This window comes from Lagenorhynchus albirostris, chromosome X (genome assembly GCF_949774975.1).
Source record: "Lagenorhynchus albirostris chromosome X, mLagAlb1.1, whole genome shotgun sequence".
Lineage (NCBI taxonomy): Eukaryota > Metazoa > Chordata > Mammalia > Artiodactyla > Delphinidae > Lagenorhynchus > Lagenorhynchus albirostris.
In genome coordinates this window covers 41,875,961-41,894,700 of record NC_083116.1, presented here as the reverse complement: position 1 = coordinate 41,894,700, position 18,740 = coordinate 41,875,961, and the positions used below count along the sequence as shown (strand labels likewise).

At 40.4% G+C, this 18,740-nt stretch overlaps 1 protein-coding gene and 1 long non-coding RNA gene across 5 annotated transcripts; one reads left to right on the top strand and one right to left on the bottom strand.

Moving 5' to 3' along the window:
• Positions 1-2,058: 2,058 nt before the first annotated feature.
• MORF4L2 (mortality factor 4 like 2) lies at positions 2,059-14,189 on the bottom strand. 4 transcript variants are annotated; one of them, XM_060137722.1, is made up of 4 exons: positions 14,149-14,189; positions 11,321-11,409; positions 4,564-4,667; positions 2,059-3,210 (listed from the first exon to the last, which is right to left on the bottom strand). In XM_060137722.1, exon 4 carries the CDS (start codon positions 3,184-3,186, stop codon positions 2,320-2,322), a length of 867 nt encoding a protein of 288 aa, XP_059993705.1. In that variant the 5' UTR covers positions 3,187-3,210; positions 4,564-4,667; positions 11,321-11,409; positions 14,149-14,189; the 3' UTR covers positions 2,059-2,319. The 4 variants fall into 4 exon arrangements, with proteins under 4 accessions (XP_059993705.1, XP_059993703.1, XP_059993706.1 ...); XM_060137720.1 differs by lacking the exon at positions 14,149-14,189 and adding an exon at positions 12,832-12,988; XM_060137723.1 differs by lacking the exon at positions 14,149-14,189 and adding an exon at positions 12,490-12,788.
• Positions 13,118-15,610, top strand: LOC132513406 (uncharacterized). The gene is made up of 2 exons (XR_009538460.1): positions 13,118-13,476; positions 14,892-15,610. It is a non-coding gene; the product is annotated as an uncharacterized LOC132513406 (long non-coding RNA).
• Positions 15,611-18,740: the final 3,130 nt, after the last annotated feature.

Sequence of the window (18,740 nt, the reverse complement as noted above, 5' to 3'; positions counted from 1 at the left end):
CGGCAAAGTGTGAACAATGGTTATTTCAGGTATGTGTGTGCTAGAAATCTCATTTGCTCTACCCCCACCAATCTACTTTTCCTCCCTGCTGTGTCCCCCAAGCTTACCAATAAAGATATATCATAGGTCTTCTTTGCCCTTTGGTTTCCAATATGGCCAAAGGGAAATACCCAGCAGGAGATAAAAAGCAGGGAAGCGTGAGGTCAGGTATACCACCCCAGCCCCTCTTCCTGGATTCTGCCGTCTTTGAGGTTTCTATGAGCTAACTGCACCCTGAAGATTCCAGCTGCTATCAGGTGGCCCTTTCCACACAGCTGTCTACCATTCTAGTAATTCCCCCTCCCCTCCCCCCTCCCACTGCTCCTATTTTCTCCCCTCACCCTGCTCCTTCTCTCACCCCTGCTCCCACTCCTCCCCAGCTCCTACTCCACAGTCTCCCACACTCCCTCCTCCTGCTCCCTCCCTCACCCTGTTCTCTCCTCTCCTACTCTTCCTTGTCTAGATGTAGTAACACCCTGTTACAGGCTGAATTGAGTCACCTCTAAATTCATGTTAAAGTCCTACCCACTTCCCCCCAGTACCTCAGAATGTGACTGTATCTGGAGATAGAGTCTTTATAGAGGTAACTAAGTTAAAATGAGATCATTAGGGTGGGCCCTAATCCAATATGACTGGTCTTATAAGAAGAGATTAGGAGGACACAGATAAGTACAGAGGAAAAGACCATGTGAAGTCACAGGGAGGAGGCAGCCATCTACAAGTCAAGGAGAGAGGCCTCAGAAGAAACCAACCCTGCCAACACCCTGATCTTAAGACTTCTGGCCTCTGAAACTATGAGAAAATAAATTTTTGTTGTTTAAGTCACCCAGTCTGTGGGTGACTCCTCTGCTGACAACTTGGGAAAAAATTCTCTACTAAACTCCTCAAATCATCCATTTTGGGTCTCATTTATTTCCTGCTGGGACCCTGACAGATCCAGTGGCGTTTTATGTGATTCTTATGCTCATATTTGTTCTTAGTGTATTTTCCAAAATTTCTGCAGTAACCATGGAATATTTTTTCACTAAAGAAGTAAAAAAACACTGTCATGAAGCAAAACTTGGTTTGACTAGGGAATTTTCATGTAAGATGGATTTATAATCATAGGCGTCCAACACCATTGCTCTTCTCCACAGATACCCTACTCTAGGATTCTCAATCTTTATGTCCAAGGGATTATAAAAGCATAGGGAACATGGCATCAATGCTGGAGCTTGGAAAGCTGCCATACTTGGCCCCAAATCTACAAGCATTTCTGATACAATACTGAAGGTGGCTGCCCATGCTCCCCCTGGTGGGAAAGAGCAAAGGTCTGCATAAGTATAAGGGGCTGTTATAGTACCCATTAAATATCCTATTATAGCAGCCCAACTCAGAGAGGCAAGCAGCATGGGAGCAAAAGTGGCTCTTACAAGCAGCACTAGGAAGCAATCCCACCCTGAGAAGCCACAGAGGGCAGATGAGGGAGACTGGCCGGGTGGGGTACACACCTGGCTGCCCCACCCAATAAAAGGAATTCTTTCACTAGGGGTCAGAACTCTCTCCTTTAATACCACCTAGATCTTTCCTGAGCCTGCTGACTTCTCAGCCTCAGTAACATTAAAGGCACACTGCAAATTTCTTGCTTTGAAATTTAGAAACAAATTTTATTTAAGATCTGAAATACAATTCCTAAAATATCAACTTCTCCAGAAAACCGTGGCTACACAATAATGCATTGCCTCTATCATGTTAGAACGTGCATTAGACTCAAATACAAAAACCATGAAACAAACCACCATCCTTCAACAATTTGAGCAAAGATAGAATGCCTAAGGAACAACATAGATGGACTTGCAGAGGATGGGCTGTTTTACTTCAAGCACCATAAAAAAAAGAGCACAAATGCATGGGTTTTCGGGTATATACATTAAGTTGAACCTTTGGCACTAGGAATCAGGGCATTTTTTTCACGTAGCATTAACACATATTAGAAAACTGTGTAGTGTCAAAGGGATAGAACCACCAGCATTCAAGCAATGTTGTCAACTAGGCAATAAAATGTTCTACTGAATGTTTCTTCTTTGTCTAATTACTGCGTACACTGGTAGCAACTTTGAAATGAGAAAAGGAGCTTGCACTCCTTTTATTTTCTGTTTAGAACAAAACAGAAAACAAACTGAAACATAAGCCCTGTTATACATTAACAATTTTAAAGAACATCAATTATACAAGAAAAAGACTAAGAACAAAAAGAGTGTTTACAGATACCAGACATAACAGTGAGTGGTCAGTAGACCCTCACAGGGCTTTGCGGTGGTACTCAGCAGAAGCCACTTTATAATCACTGGCAGTAAAGAGAGACGCAGCATTCTTTGCCAGATATTTTAGGAAATCATGCAAATAGCCCAACAATAATGCAAGGCTCTTCTCATCAAGGGGCGTGTATGCCAACATCGCTCCAATTCTTACAAATAATCTCAGTAGGTGTGGCGCCCCATAAACCTGGGACATCGGTGCATCAGGGTGAGCCAAGAGGATTTCGGCATACTGGGGCCTCTCAAATTTGTAGAGCAGCTGAGTGCCCAACATCACATTGAAATACTCTTTTATTCCTGCCACAACTTCATTAACTGCATACTCCTTATTATCAACATTTCCCTGCGATTTCTTGCAATTAGCATACTCTTCCAGAATGGCATCTACATTTTTCTTAGCAGGAAGTTGAAACAGCTGCTTCTGCCTGGTAACTAAGTCCCAGTCCTCAACAAGCCACGGTTTTAATTCTTCTGGAATCTTCACTTTAACTTCCATTCTATTCTTAAATGCCTCCTCACTTTCAACAGTGGGGTCTGCCCGGGCCCTTTTCTTCCGAGGTGGCTGAGGTGCTTCGCTGGTGCTGCCACCATCTCCGTTCCCAGGGGTCTTCTGTTTGTTCTTTCTTGTCTTCCTCACGGACCCTGAAGGGGGGTTCTCTGCAGAGCGACCCCCCCATCTGCCTGGTAGTGCTGCTTCCAGATTCTTCTGCTGGGGACCAGCTGTCTTCTTTCCTGAGGAGGCCCCTCTCATCTTACTTCTCTGCATGTTGCTTCTAGTTGGTTTTTTGAAGTTGTCTTCGTCTGCAGATTGTTGTCCACGAGTTTGAGAACCCTGCTTTCTGGAACTCATTCAACCCTGTTTTTATTCCAACCACTGTAATATATAAAGTATTTTACTTGGTTGTTTTCTATGGTGACCTTTAACACACCGTACTTCCTAAAAACCTATCAAAGCACGACACACACTACTCTCTTGGAATTTGGATTTCAAATCCTATTTCAGGGCCAACGAATTAACTGTAAGTGACTTACTACCTCTTCTCTCTCTTTGATCCTCACTACCACCCACCCACTACTCTCAGCCCACCCAATCACTCATCAGACCTGTCCATAAATTAGCTTTTCAATGCCACTCAAAAGACAGGAATATAATTTTAGCAAAAGAATGAATTAAACTACAAAAGGCAGTGGAACTGAAACTCAAGACTTCTGAACAGGAAAATGACAAGATGAAAGAAACAAGAAAGATTAACTTAGGTGGCTGGAGGCAAAATGAGTAACAGCAAAGGTTTTTCTGTAAGTCCAGTAGGCCTGAACTAAGCCGATGACAGAGTCAAGAGAAACTAAATATAGAACTTGGTAAATGAAGGAGAGGGAGGAGTCAAAGGTGCCGCCACAGTTTTAAGCCTGAGTAATTAATGAATTAATAAAAGCACTAATTTTTAATGGTTAGTTTGGAATCAGCAATAAAATAATAGGAAATAGGGTAATTCATCCATTCAGTTAGTCATCATACATTACTGCTTATCTGCTTCTGGACATGTACTATGCTAGGCGCTAGGGATTCGAATATCTAAAGTGACAATTATAAAACAACAAGGTTACTAAAGTGATAGTTATAGGCACAGAATATTTTCGGAGCAAACAAGAAATGCTACCGAACACCACTTTCACCAATAGCTTGTTGGAGGAGATAATAAATTGGTGAGGGATAAAGTCAGTGATGACTGCCAGGGTTTTGAGAATGGGTGATTAGGTCATAGTATTATCACCAAATGAGACTGCATCTAGAGGAGGAGGAAATGGATTAGAGAGGAAAGAAGTTCAGTACTAGATGTAGTAAGTGTGAGGTATGGAGTTAAACAAATGACTTTAAAGCTTAGGTGAGAGGTCAAAACCAGAAATGGAGATTTGAGAGTAATCATCATATAGCTGGGAGTAGAAGAAAAACTGAACCAAGTACAGAATTCTGGAAAAACCTAAGAAACAATGGTATTTAAGGGGTGAGGAGAGAGAGAGAGAGAGAACAAATAAAACAAAAAGGTCAGAGCAGCCATATGAGAATTAGAAGAATGTTATTTTGGAAGCCAAAGTAGTTGAGAGTTTCAAGAAGGAAAAGAGATAATCTACACTGTAAAATGCAGCAGAGAGGGTTAGTGAGATAAAGATGAAAAAAGTGTTCTGTGATTCTTATGGTATGACAGATTAAACAAGTCCTTTGACTTACGTAATCCTCTTCCTTCTTTCCCTTCCAAAAACTCCTAGTGTTTTCCCAGATGGAATCTTACAGATCTTCTGGGATGTCTGGAGAGATGAGGTGGGAGACACAACCTAGAAAGGAAAGCAGACATCAGCAATGAAGATAAACTTTTCTGAAACACTGGGGAAAAAAATCTAATTTAAAAACATGTGGTTTACAATTGTGATATCAAAGAAAACACATGAGTTCTGCTGTTAGACATACTTCTACTTCAGTAAGGCTCTGCCATTTATGGGTTGTGAGGCTCTGGGAAAGATATGTAAGCTCTCTTAGCCTGTTTTTTCATCTATGGAATGTAGCAAATTACCCCTAGCCTTCACAGGTTCTTGTTAAGAATTTCATAAATATGATGTGGCTGAAAAGCTAGCACGGTACCGTGCAGGAGTACCTGCATATGTGAACATGGATACAAGGATGTTCACTGCAGTGGTGTTTGTAATACTAAAGAACTGGAAACAAATATTCTTCAACAGGGAAATGGTAATAGAAATTATGATGTATGCACACCATGGAAGAACATTCAAATGAATTAAGCAGAGATCCATGTACTGACATGGAAAGATGTTCAATTATACACTATTAGGTAAATAGGCAAGTTGCATAATAATGTGTACAAGAGGATCCCAGAGATAGCACAAGTGGAGAAATAACAATATTTTAGACAGTTTTTATGAACAGTGAGGTCCAATTTCTATGTTTTAAACTGACATGTATAAAAATACATAGGAAAGTTGGGAATTCCCTGGTGCTCCAGTGGTTAAGACTCCGCGCTTGCAATGCAGGGGGCCCGGGTTCGATCCCTGGTCAGTGAACTAGATCCCACATGCCACAACTAAGAGCCTGCATGCCGCAACTAAAAAGATCCCGCACGCTGCAACTAAGACCCAGTGCAGCCAAATAAACAAATAAATATTAAAAAAATACACAGGAAAGTAACTAGATGAATAAACACACCATTAAAGCCAGGGTAACCTCGGGGAAAGAACGAGATATGATGGTGGGCAAGCCTTAAATCAGGTTTCTCTGGTAACAATTTTAACCCACAGAAAAAAAGCCCTTTTGCCAATTGCTAGCCCCTAAGATTATGTGGGCTGGTGTCAGGGAATCCCTGAAGAGGAAATGAGGTGAGAAATGCCAGAAAACTAGAGCTGTGAATCAGGGAAGCCAGTTATTGGCAGAGAGGCCTGGGTTCTATCACTAAGCAAATGATATCCTCTGACAGAACACAAAGCTCTCAGCAGAAATCAGAGCAAAGGTGCTCCTCAGAGAGCATCAAGATCTGTGAATACAGACACTGACCCTCTGGGAATCAGAAACTTTCTGGCTGAGAGGGATATATAGATACATCCTGTGAAGGATCAGAGAGTGGCTGGTGTTTCATGGCATTATATTGTAAGCTACCAAGCTTACAAAGTGTTTCTAAAAAAAATTTGTGACTGGGACAGATGGGACGCAGTATGTGAGGATATCAGAGAATTTAGTTAAGTTATATAGGTGAAATCCAGAAAACCTACCTGGGGGCTAATAATGGGCAGACCTTCCACAAAACAAGGGTATAGTTAAAATAGCAACTAAAGAAAGCAGGATGACCCAGTGCCAGCCAGACTGTAAAACACACAGAAGTAGAGCCAGGCTGCATAGGAACTCTTTTGGAAGTCACACTGGTCATCAGCAATTCCTTAGTGAGGAACTTGAGAATGATCCCTGAACCTACTGTATATCCTTGGCATTGATTACATATATTTATGCACAAGAAAATTACAACAAGGAATTCTACCTGGCTCTCATTAAGTGGGTGAGTTTCATCTTTCTCTACAAATTCTATTTTTCATATAAAGTCCCAAGTTGAACGAAATACCTGACATGGTACAGAAAAATACCCACACGAGTCAAGATTTTTGCCCAGACTTAATAAAGCCAGGAAAGCAGCCTTTCTGAGAATTGTCTCAGTACCTTTATTTTCATCTGAGTATCCTACAGATCAAGCAACTATTACTACCTGGAGTAGGAAGCCAAATATCAAACGGAGGGAAGACCCATCCTTTTGATGTCTGGCTCCTACTTGCAATACAAATGTATGGAGTTTCATTAGGTCACTGTACTTTGTACCTCCCTTCCTAGCTTACATTATTCCATGGCTTGGTGGCAGACGTGCTGTGCATATTCATTAAAAACGTTAGCACTATATATTGCTTTGAGCTGTTTTAAACTTCAAATCTGCCAGTTTTTGACTTTATTAACATCGTTTACTGGCTTTGTATACCCACTCTTAACTCCAGTCATGCTTCCTCCCTTCATCTCCCTCATCTAAATATCACGAAAGTCCCATTTCCTCTTTAAATTTCCTAACTACTCTAGCCCACCTTTCACTCCCATCGCCAGTATCATATGAAGCCGTTAGTACTCCACAGCTTAGTATTTAAATGTTTCATGTGTTAGTTTTGCTTATGGAACTACATCATTAACCTCCATTTGCCATAGGTCTTGTGTAATATGTATCTTGTGCTTTTTGCAGTAGCACTTAGGTCCCTGGTGGGTATGGTATATATTAGTGAATCAGTGAGGAGGTGATTCAACACATGGGGAAAATGGAAGCACAAATTAGGGACGACAGTCATCAAATATTTTTCCACTTGTTCCCTACAGGTCAGCTCTAGGGTATGCCAGATATTGAGAAAACACATCTGTATGTTTGCCTTAGTTTTCTATCTTCAATTTCTGTGTAAATACTCCGAGGTAACCTCATCCTGGTATTAAATCAGATTTTCACTTAAAAAAACTTGCTATTACAACGGATCATTTCCCCATGTTAGTAAGGTTATAATATACATACATCTTGAGAGCTGTAGGAGATCCACCAAATGGGCATACTTTAATTTACTTAACCACCCCCTTTCTGGAAAGTGACCCTCCCCCTCAATCTATCCTGTAAGTAAAATATCTTTTGCCCTCATTATTCCTTTAAGATTCCCAGATGCAGATTTAGTAGGTTAAGAAGTAATATGTTGCCAAATTACTTTCCCCACAAGTTGTACCAATTTTCAACCTCAACTCTGGTCGGCACCGGCTATCCAGCACTGTAAATCTGACAAGGAAAATGGGTGTTTATCTACTCGGCTTGTATTTCTTATTAGTGGTTTTGACATTTAAAAAATGTGTTCCCTGGCCAGTTATATTTTGTCCTCTACCCATTCATTTTGAGTTGGTTCTTAATGAGTTTAACATTTACAGTTGTTTATCAATTGTCATATTGGGCAAATATTTCCCCTAGTTTAGTGTCTGATAAGATTAAGATTTGTATGATGAAATATGTGGTTTTTCCTTCCATTAAGCTTAAAGATTAAGATGACATTTTAATGGATTTGTTTATATTTTAATTCCTTAATCCACCCAGAAATTATTTAAATTGTGAACTGAAAATCTATATTCCTCCCGCCCGAGTAATTAATTTTGTGGTAGTATTTGAGTAATAGTTCCTTTACGTAATTATAAATACCAGAATATATAAAGATGTGGGCATTCTCCCCTTACCACCTCCCCTCCCCACCTCAATCCCAGAATGAGTGTGTATGCTTTCAAATCTTTTTATGTACACATTCACACAAAAACCTACCTTTAAAACTAAATGTGTCTGTTCATATTGTGAATATGTATCATGCATTTACTTGATCTGTCTTGACAAATGTGAGATACATATTGCTCCCCACCTTTTCTCACTTTATCACGGCCATCTATATCCACAGATACCTAGCTCATTCTTTTTAATATCTGCATCATTCTATAATCTCCACATAAAGTAATTTAACCAGCCCCATATAAATGAACATTTAGGTTTCCAATACTTCATTACTATAGAAATGGTGTAACAGACATCAGTGTACAGACATATCAGCATGTTAGGTAATTATTCAGGACATTCTCAGCAGTGGAACTGCGCAAAGGATCTGCTTATTTACAACTTTGATGACATAGAGGCAAATTAATTTGTAAAGAGCTGTTTTAATTTGTACTCCCAGCAAAGACGTTAAAGTTCATTCACCCACACCTTCAGCAACACTGGATAAACATCTTTTTGGGAAAAAAATTGGGGGGTCCAATCTAGTATGTAGTAAGAGGTTTTTATTTGCATTTGTGTGATACTGAGCATACCTTCAGACATTCATATGTATCTTTTTCTTATGTAAATATTTATCCTCATTTCTACTAGGTTGTTTTGCCTCTTTTATTGACTTCTAATAATTAAATACTAAGGTTTTTTGGTATGTTGGAAATATTTTTTCCAAATTGTCATTTTTCTTCTAAGTGGGTCTCTCTGTGTGTATAAGAAACACAGATGTGTCAACAACCTTTTCCTTTGTGAACTTTGGCATGTCATGCCGGGGGAAAATGCTCCCAAATCAGTATTCTAAATGACTTCCTATATTATTTCTCAGTATTTTTATAGTTTCTTCCAAATATACAGCTAATTTTTCCTAGTATTAATTATTAGAGCCTATCCTTTCCCCACTGATTTGAATTGCTTATTTATAACATTCTAAATTCCTAGAGTTCTACGGGTCTTTTAAGGTACTCTCTTCCCAATGATTTTTGATTATTCAATTTTTAAAGGTATCACTGTTTCTAGGTCATCTGTTCTGTCACAGTGATGTCTGTTCTCACACCAGTATCAACACTGGTTTAATCATCATAGTTTAAAGACATAAATATTGCCCTGGAATAACATTTGTACATGGGTTCCAAGGATGTTTGATGCAGTATAATTTGAAACAGCAAAACACTGGAGTCAACCTAGAGGACTATCAATAGTGATTTGGCAAAACAAAACGTGGTTTATCCATTACATGGACTATAATGCTAGTTAAAGGAATGCCACTGTGAATGGAATCAGAACTCTATGAATGGACGTGAAGACATCCAAGACAATTTGTTGAATAAAAATAAGTTGCAAAACAATACCTATAATGTGACACCATATTTATGTAAAAGAAAACACAAAACAATATTTTATATGTATCCATATACATTTTTTAAACAGGTACATAATTAGAGATCTCGAAGGAAATAGAACTGATAATAGTGGTTAACTCTGGGGAGAGTAAGAGAATTGGAGGTATGAGAAAAGGAGACCTGGGCCTACTCCGTAATATTTTAGCTTTTTACGTTACAAGGAGACTGATTCACATGATCAATTATGTGACTAAAGATTTATATTAAAATACACATATTTAAAATTCATAATGATTTTCTGATGTATTCTTATCCATGGTTCTAACACACAGCTAGACTTTTCAGTTAATTATCATTGTATGTCGTATACTTTGTAAGCATTCCATTTGAACTGGTTTCCTTACCCCCTTCTAGGTTCTGCCCATCCTCAGAGGCCCTGGTCAAGGTCCTTTTCCTCCTTGAGGCTTTCTCCATTTCAGGCTACATTGACCCTTGTCATCTCTGAGCTGCTACTGGCCTAACAGTACACCTCCCTCCCTTTCACCTTTAATCATTCTCCAAATGGCCTCCCGTAAAGGGGTTCTGTGCCTACCCATCTGTTGCATCTTTCCCACCAGGAAAGTGCCCTTCTCTGCAACCTAGCTTTCAGAAGAACAAAAAGTAAAAAGGAAAATATCGTGACTCCATGGGAAAATAAAGCTGTCAAGAGACTGAAAAACCTTCCTTCATCTCTTCATGCAAGTGATGGGCCATTCAGGAATACAGACTCCAAATGCTGACATTTTTGTGTATGAATGTGTCAAAAGTGAGTGTGAACAATATCTCCAACAGTTTGTTGGAATAAACCTTTAAATGCATATACACCATGTCAGTTACATTTACATCAATTCTGGATCTTGGAACACTTCCTTTAACAGATATTTTTTGAGTCTGAGACAAAAGAGGAATGATATAAAAGTTGTTAGCAGACTGAATATGGTTATGATTTGCTAGTTAAAATTATAGCTCCTGGAAATTCCCTTATAAATAAATACGATCAACATACTCAATATCTTTCTAGATTGTTAGGGTAAGTCAGAAGTTATAATTTCAGAATTCAGTTCTAGTAGTAACTGCTGCTTCTGGAAAATCAGGAGAGAAACCAACAGTATTATTATTTTTTACAACTCTAAAAAGGTATCCACTGCTTTTATTAACATGTGTGTGCACATGTGCATGTGTGTATAAAACAGGATGAAGCAGAAGGACTAAGAGTCATAATTATTAAATCAAACACTTATATGTGCCAAACAATGTCCTGTATTTTACATGTAATTCCCTCAACAATCCGATGAAGTAGGAACTGTTATTATCTTTATTTTACGTATGAGGAAATTTAGAGCCAAAGCGAGTAAGTATCTTGCCCAGGATCACACAATAAGTGGCAGAGCCAGGATTTATATTCAGGAAGTCAGTATTTGCTCTTAACCACTAAATTATGCTGCATATGGGATGCCACAAAGTAAAAAAAAAAAAAAAAAGATGTATGGCGCTAACTAGAGGGGATCAATTACAGTATCTTTTATCAAGGAATGTAAAATTATACAGCCCTCTGTTGTTTAGGCACTTTCTATATTGGAAGAACAAATGGACTTAGCTCCATCCTTCCCTTCTTATAAATGTAGAGTGCTTTCCTAGACAGGCGCTTATTAATCCTCAAAATATTCCTGGACAGTTAGGAAGGTTATGTGGAATTATCTTGTTTGCAAATTGAGGCCAGGAGAAGGGAGGCACTTACCCAAGACTCTGTAATTAGGGATGTTCTGCAATCAGGATCAGATCTTCTGATCCTCACTATTCAGCAAACTTAGCTTTTCTGATGGTAGCCTAGAAGGTCAAACAAGGGGACAGGAAAGGACATAAAATAAAAAGATATGAGATGAACGTTTTCTTTTCCATCAATGCATTTTATCACACACAAAGGACACCAAAACTGATAAATAATGTACAAGTGTTTTTTTCCTTTCTTGTGGTTACCTTTTCAAATTTACCTTATTGTACATTTACCCTGATTTTTGATAAAGTAATTTGTTTTGCTTTTTTAAAGTACTTTTTATTAAGGATAATTTCAAATGGATAAAAATGTAGGGGGAATAATATTATAAACCTATGCGAATGTATAACCCAGCTTCAACAATTACCAACTGAAGGCCATCTTGTTTTATCTATAACCCCACCCACTGCTCCCCCCCACTCCGTTTTTTTCAAGCTCACTGAAGAGCTGACTTTCTGTATTTTATTATGGAAAATTTCAAACATATACCAAGGTAGACAGAATAATATAAGGAATCCCATATGGCCATCACTCAGCTTAAACGATTAACTTAGGGCCAATTTTGTTTCATCTATACCCCTCCCCACTTCCCCCTACCGCTGATCTTATTTTGAAGCAAATCCTAGATATCAACGTATTTTGAAGCCAATCCGAGACATTTTATTATTTAATGCATATTTTCGTATATTATCTCTACAAGCTAAAGACAATTTGAAAACATAACCACAATACCATTACAACGTCTAAAACATCGTCATTAATTCCTTAAAAAACATCAAATATCGAATCCGTCTTCAAAATTTCCCGATGCGTGTTAAACATTTTTTTTTTTATAGTTGGTGTGTCCGAATCAGGATCCAAACAAGGCCTACTCCTCGCATGCGGTTCACCTCCAGCTCGCTCTCATTCTCCATCTCTCCCCACCCCCAAGCCGCTTTTTTTTTTAAACTTTTCAATATGGAAAATTCCAATCCCCGCTATTTTGAGGTAATTCCCAAATAAATTATTTCATCGGTAAAGACTGATACGTCTCTCTTATATCTCGAATTTCTACTAGGGAAGGGGGTGATGGGCAGGAAAAGCACTGTAATGAACGACTTTACATAATTTTATGGTTTTTCTCATTCTATTACCCGGGTTTTTCTCTCCACAATAATAGCTAATATCTTCCGGAGCCAGGCTTCGTATTAAGTTATTATACGTACTATATTACCTCGCTTTCGTATATTACACGCACTAATATACAGCACACGCCTCGGAGGCACACGTCTCTGAGGTAGATACTATTATTATCACCACTTTACAAACATGGAAACCGAGACGCAGAAAGAACAGCAGCCAGCCCAAGCTGGGCGTTGGCGAGTAGGAATTTGAATCTAGCTCTGCCAGATTGTAAAGCCATTAGTTAATCTTGTCTATATACGCGACGATAAGAGGAAATCGTCAACCCTTTCTCCCCACCCCCACCCCGAAACCTGAAACGAGAATCCAGCTCTTTCCAGCAGCCGACGTGTGATCACTGCCGACCCTCCAACCGCCATAGTAAAGCCAGGTTTCTCTGGCAACTGATATCCATAGGCAGACACGTCACCCTGGAGGCGGGTTTATGCCCTCCAGCCAGTCACAATCGTCTTGTCTAAGTTTTAGAATGTTCTATAACCAAATGATTGGACGAAGCCCACCACGTCAACAATGACACTTCGCCGCAGTAAAGGCGGGTGCTAGCAGCCTGCTTCTTCACGGGTAAGGCTTGAAGCAAACCAGTCACCTTCCTCCTTTAGTGCGGGCTCTGGCCAATGACGTTCGCTCTCTTAGGTCCTTAGCCCGCCCTCCAAAAGCGCGACAGGAGTTGGGTCATAAGTCTATAGGGCAGGGTGTTCACGTGGCCTACTTTCACGACCCAGAGTTCCCCAGACCAGAGGGGTTTTTTTTGTTTTTTTTTCCTGCAGGGAGGCATTATGGGTTTTTTTTTTCCACTGGGAAAGGAAGTGTCTACGTGGCCTGCGGAAACAGGATGGGCGGAAATGAGCTAAGGTTCCCGCGAGTGGGGAAGCGCTAGGTCAAATCTGGGGCCACGCCCCCGAACCTGTTGCACAACTCTTGGAGGAAAAAAAAATAAGGTAGAGTGGGGGTTTCGATGTGTGTGCGAGTTGGGGTGCGGGGGTGCTCTGCGGGCGCGCAGTGTCAGGGCGTCTGCGCGCAGGCGAGCCCACTTGGCCTTGGGCTTTCCGTGTGCGTGAACGCCAGGCCTCGTGGCGCTGGAGGTAGCTGGTGTGCGCAGGCGTGCGCCCCTAGCGTTGGGGCCGGTGTGTGTCCCGAAGCGGGTGCATGTGCGTGTGTGCGCGCGTAGGTGCGCGCGCTCAACGGATCGTTTTCTACTTTTGTGTATGTTATTCTCAGGAAAAGGAAAATTAAGTAATTAAGGTAAGGCGACCGTAACTGAGATAAAGGGTCTTAGCTAGAAATATTTCGGTGTCCCCTATCGATTTAATTTTAGACCCTAAAAATACACTTTCTTCCCACGTCTTTCTCCACGTGAAAATCCTGTTCTAAACCGTAGCCCTCCAGCGGTGAAGAGCCAAACCCTCCCATTCTCATATTAGCAATTCCAAGAAGCAGCTTCTTTGCTGTTCCCTAATAGCCTTCCCCTCCAACCCCCGCTCCCTCCGCCCTCCCCTCTTCAAGTTGCTTCCATTTCTCCTGGCACAATTTTCTGCTGAGAATATCTATATACGACAGACTTCCCCTCCACTAGGGACTCCGAATTTCTGTGGGGGCTGAGGTTCTCTTACCTTTTTGTCCTGATCTCCACGCAGAGTGCTCTTCAGGCAAGTACGCACTCTTAATTTTCCAGAAAGTTCTCTGGGTGAGGTTTATACCTTTTGAGTTTGCCACTAGATGCCGCCAAATTCCAGCAAAGGATTGGCTGTTTGGTCCCTGGAATTATGGGATCCCCACCTTTTCTGATTTGTTGAACTCTCCAATCTATAGAGATCGTATATATCTTTCATTGCTAGGGAAAAATCAAATTAACTTCTGTTACTAGCCCTACAAGGCAGGGGACTATGGCCCTTGATTCAAATGTTTTACCTCATTTCTTTCCTTCTTTCCTCCTTAAAAAAATCCTCCCCCCCATCTCTCTCTTCTTTCCTACTTGCCTTTTGCGGGTGGGGGGGGTGGTCAGAAGTGATAAATGACCCCAGGCACCAATGCTGATGAGATTCTAACCCTTTCTGTGGGGTTAAGATCTTCTCTTCAAATGCTGCCCCCCAACAAAGGGAAAATATAGATGGCTGTTTTGTCAGTAAAGATGTTTCTCTTTATTGGACTTGGACCCTGGTATTGAAAAGTGATCTTTTTACTTTTGAAATTACGATTAGATATGTGTGTTTTCACCCTATTTTCTGTAGCGGTCCTGTTAAACTATTGTTTTTGGAGTCAGAGGCCTAATTTTATTTTTTTGTTTTTGTTTTTGTATTTGTTTTGCGGTACGCGGGCCTGTCACTGTTGTGGCCTCTCCTGTTGCAGAGCACAGGCTCCGGACGCGCAGGCTCAGCGGCCATGGCTCACGGGCCCAGCCACTCCGCGGCATGTGGGATCCTCCCGGACCGGGGCACAAGCCCGTGTGCCCTGCATCGGCAGGCAGACTCTCAACCACTGCGCCACCAGGGAAGCCCAGAGGCCTAATTTTAAACCCCATTCCACACTTACTAGTTCTGAGAACCTGGGATTAATGTTCTGTGATCCTCAGTTTTTTTCATGCTTTCTATATTTTAGATGCTGTGTCATATCATTCACATGGATATTCTTTTATTCTTCACAAAATCCTTATTAGATGCATACTAATAAATGAACATCAAACAACAAGTTATACCTCTTTCAGTTATAGATCTTACACATGTGTGCATGCATGCATGTGTGTGCTCATGAACACACACATACAAGCACACACCCGGAAAGGGCAGGATTTAGAGCAGAAGTCCTCAAAGTGTTTCCCAGACACACCAATAGCATCATTATCACCTTTTGGGAAGTTGTCAGAAATTTAGATTCTCACCTCCAACCTAATTAATCAGAAATTCTAGGAGTAAGTAGCGTTTGGCTATCTGTTATAACAAACTGTTATGGTGATCCCAATGCACACTGAAGTTAAAAGCACTGCTTTGGAGGGCAGAAATACAATGCTTATTTTTGTACACTCCACTAGAGGGTACTACAGAATGTAAAGCAAAATAATAAATGCTGTATATGTTTTATTGAGACACCCTGCGTGATATCTGTCCCGTTTCACAGATTAAAAACTATTGTGAAGAGGTGCCTTTTATTTTCTCAGTGCATAGAAAAGTTTGGGAACCAGAATTGAACTTTACCTGTCCTTTGAGCCCAAGCCTTTGACAGTACTATGTTGTTCAGCCACAGTAGCTTGTCTTTCTGGGCCTCAAAATGCATCACAGACACCTTGTTCCCTGCCTTGGCTAACGTTGACTAGAGCATCAAGAAGAGGGCAGGGAAGCAAACCAAATAAATGGAAGTATTTTGATGATTTCATACCTTCCCTCATCTCCATTCTATAATAAAATATCACATGAAAGCTCATAAGTGTTTCCTTTCTTGCTTTTATATTTCCCAAGTGCTCTCTACCCTACAGTTATCTTTTTTAGTTTATGTCTAAACCTCTTCTATGTGTGGGGGAGGAAAAAGGATGGTGAGGAAAGACAGTTGTTGAAAGCGACACTCTATACAGCTCTAACCCATTAATCTCAACAATAAGCCTATAAATTAGGTGATAATTATCCTTATTTTATAGATGATGAAAGTGAGTTCTAGAGACTATAATTATTTCTCTTTGGTTATGTAACTTGTAAGTAGTAGAGCCTAGGTAATTCCTGGTGTATCTGACAGTACTACCCTGCTAAACTTTCTACTCCTTGTTTTGAATCTGATTTAGTTATCTACTATTTTATGTGACTTTCAGCAAGTTCTTTAATTTTTCTGAGCCTCAGTTTCAACATATAGTAAATGGGAACAAATATTCCTGCTTCATAATCTTAGAGCTGCAGTATCCAATACAGTAACCACTAGACACATAGGTATTTAAATTTGAATTAGTTAAATTTAAGTAAAATTAAAAATTTAGTTCTTCAGTTGCACTAACCGCATTTCAAGGGCTCAGTAGCTACTTATGGCTAGTGTTAGTACCAAATTAGATATCAACAAATATAGAACATTCCCACCATCAGAAAGTTTTATGGGACAGTGCTGATTTAGTGTATATAAGGTATGTAAAAGGGCCTAGCTTAGTGTATATTTCATGGCAGGTGCCCAAGAAAAGTAATTTCTTCTGCTCTTGCCTTTCAGCATCAGAGCTAGGTATATTCTCCTGTTTTATTGATGGGGTCCGGAGAGGGGAGTAACTTACCCAATATACTATATAACAGGGGATATATCTGGCATTGGGACCCACGTCTCCTGACTCTCCCTCCAATATTCTGTCTGGTAGACCTGTCCTTATGCTCTACTGAGTGAGGTCCTAAGGCCACGGGTGTGAATAATGTGAATTAAATTTGGAGTCAGGGTAGTAGCAGAAAAAGACGTAGGAACTGAATGCCTCCTATGTGCCAGGCAGCACTATGCTCAGCTCTTCACATCAATTGTCTTAGTGACTCCTCAGTGAAGCCCAGAGAAGTTAAATATTTACTCAAGTTGCCAACTAGTAAACAACAGACCAAAGATTCAGACTTCTCTGTGACTTCAGAGCCCATGTTTTTTCCCATTATGCCATGGAACCCTCTCAAATGTGAATACTCTCCTGCCCCTTCCACTTACTAGTGGGATGAAGCTTCAGCAGATTCCTGACTCTTATTAGATCCTCAGAAAATGTGAGTTACTCTTCTTCCCTTTGATTTTACAGCTGAATCAGTGTCTTCACAATCTGTGTCAACTGGAAGGGAAATATACCTTTGGTCAATGTTTGGTTTCAAGGCCCAAGGCCAAACAGGCTATGGTCGCAGCCTTCACAGAACACCTGATGGCTCTAAGATCTCTAAGTTAATTTTCAAGGCCACCATTTGCTCATATGATGACTTTGTGCTAATTAGAAACATGTGCCACCTGGGGGCAGACAAATTGCAGAGAAGTGTCCACTCTAGTGGAACAATGAGAAAAATATTTTCTTTCTCAGGGATATTGGAGCTCCACCAGGGCAGTTGAAGAATGAATTTCAGCCTCCACTTGTTCCCTCTCAGTTGGGTACCCTTGTGCAGGGTACAACCTGCCCTGCCCAACAGTATCTGCTGGCCTTGCTTGTCTTACCTCGTGGTTAGGTCTGGAAGGTAGTGGTCAGTGTCTTCTGGAGGGTGGAGTGGGACACCAGTGTCTTCCCATGGTTTCTGGGTAGTAGATGAAATTGCTCCATTCTAAGGTTAATTTGATATTTTTTCATTTGGTTCTGACTAGTTTATTGGATGATTTTTAAAAGAATGCTTGGTTACTTTAAAAGTTTTTTAAAAACCTAATATTTCAAGGCTAAGCAAAATGGTATTTCTTTAATAATGATGTATTTTCTATTTGTACCTGCCTTGTTCTATAGGGATTTCATAAAACCAGTTCAGCAAATTAGTCTGGATCAGTCTAGTTTGCTAGCCCATGACAGACAGGGCCAACGATGGAACTAGTCATGGGAAAGTTTTATCCTTTTAGGGGTATTTGTTCTCTTCTAGCTCCTCTCCTCTTCTGTAATCAACCCCTGCCCTGCTCCAACTGACCCATCCATGTGGCAGAAAGAGGTTACTTCAAATGACTGAGAACCTGAATCTAATCAATGTAGTCCTTGAGTGGCCTTGGGATGCCAGACTTGCACACAATCCCTTGGTTTCCCCTTCCTGAGTCAGTAGTTTAGCATGCGATTCACCAAAATGTGTAGCTTTGTGAACCACACACCTCACTTGGAATCATCATGTCAACTCATCTGCAGTACACATCAACCAACAGAGATGAGGACTGATTTCCCCCAGTGTATACTGACTCCTACAATCTGAGCATTGCCTCCGAGAGGATGCCTTGAGCCCTTTTTCAGAGATAACTATGTTCGTGCTTATAACTTGCACTCACAGTCCCCATTTTACTGGGAATGATAAAAGCTATGCCTTTTGAAAATTTCAGCTGTCGTATTAAAGAGGACAAACCAGTAGCACTTAAAGTGCTGTGTCTTTAAATTGTAGAAGTTTAATGATGGGCACATGGGGGTTCATTATACTAGTCTTCCTACTTTTTTGTGTTTTTTGAAGGTTTCCATAATAAAACAGTTAAAAAAGACAAAAAAAAAAAAAAAGGAAAAAGTGCTTCATCAGTCCTGGGAAGGAGAACACACATGGGATTCTCTTCT

Excerpts from the sequence above, each read along its gene's own strand:
- MORF4L2 (XM_060137722.1), bottom strand. The coding sequence starts at position 3,186 with ATGAGTTCCAGAAAGCAGGGTTCTCAAACTCGTGGACAACAATCTGCA.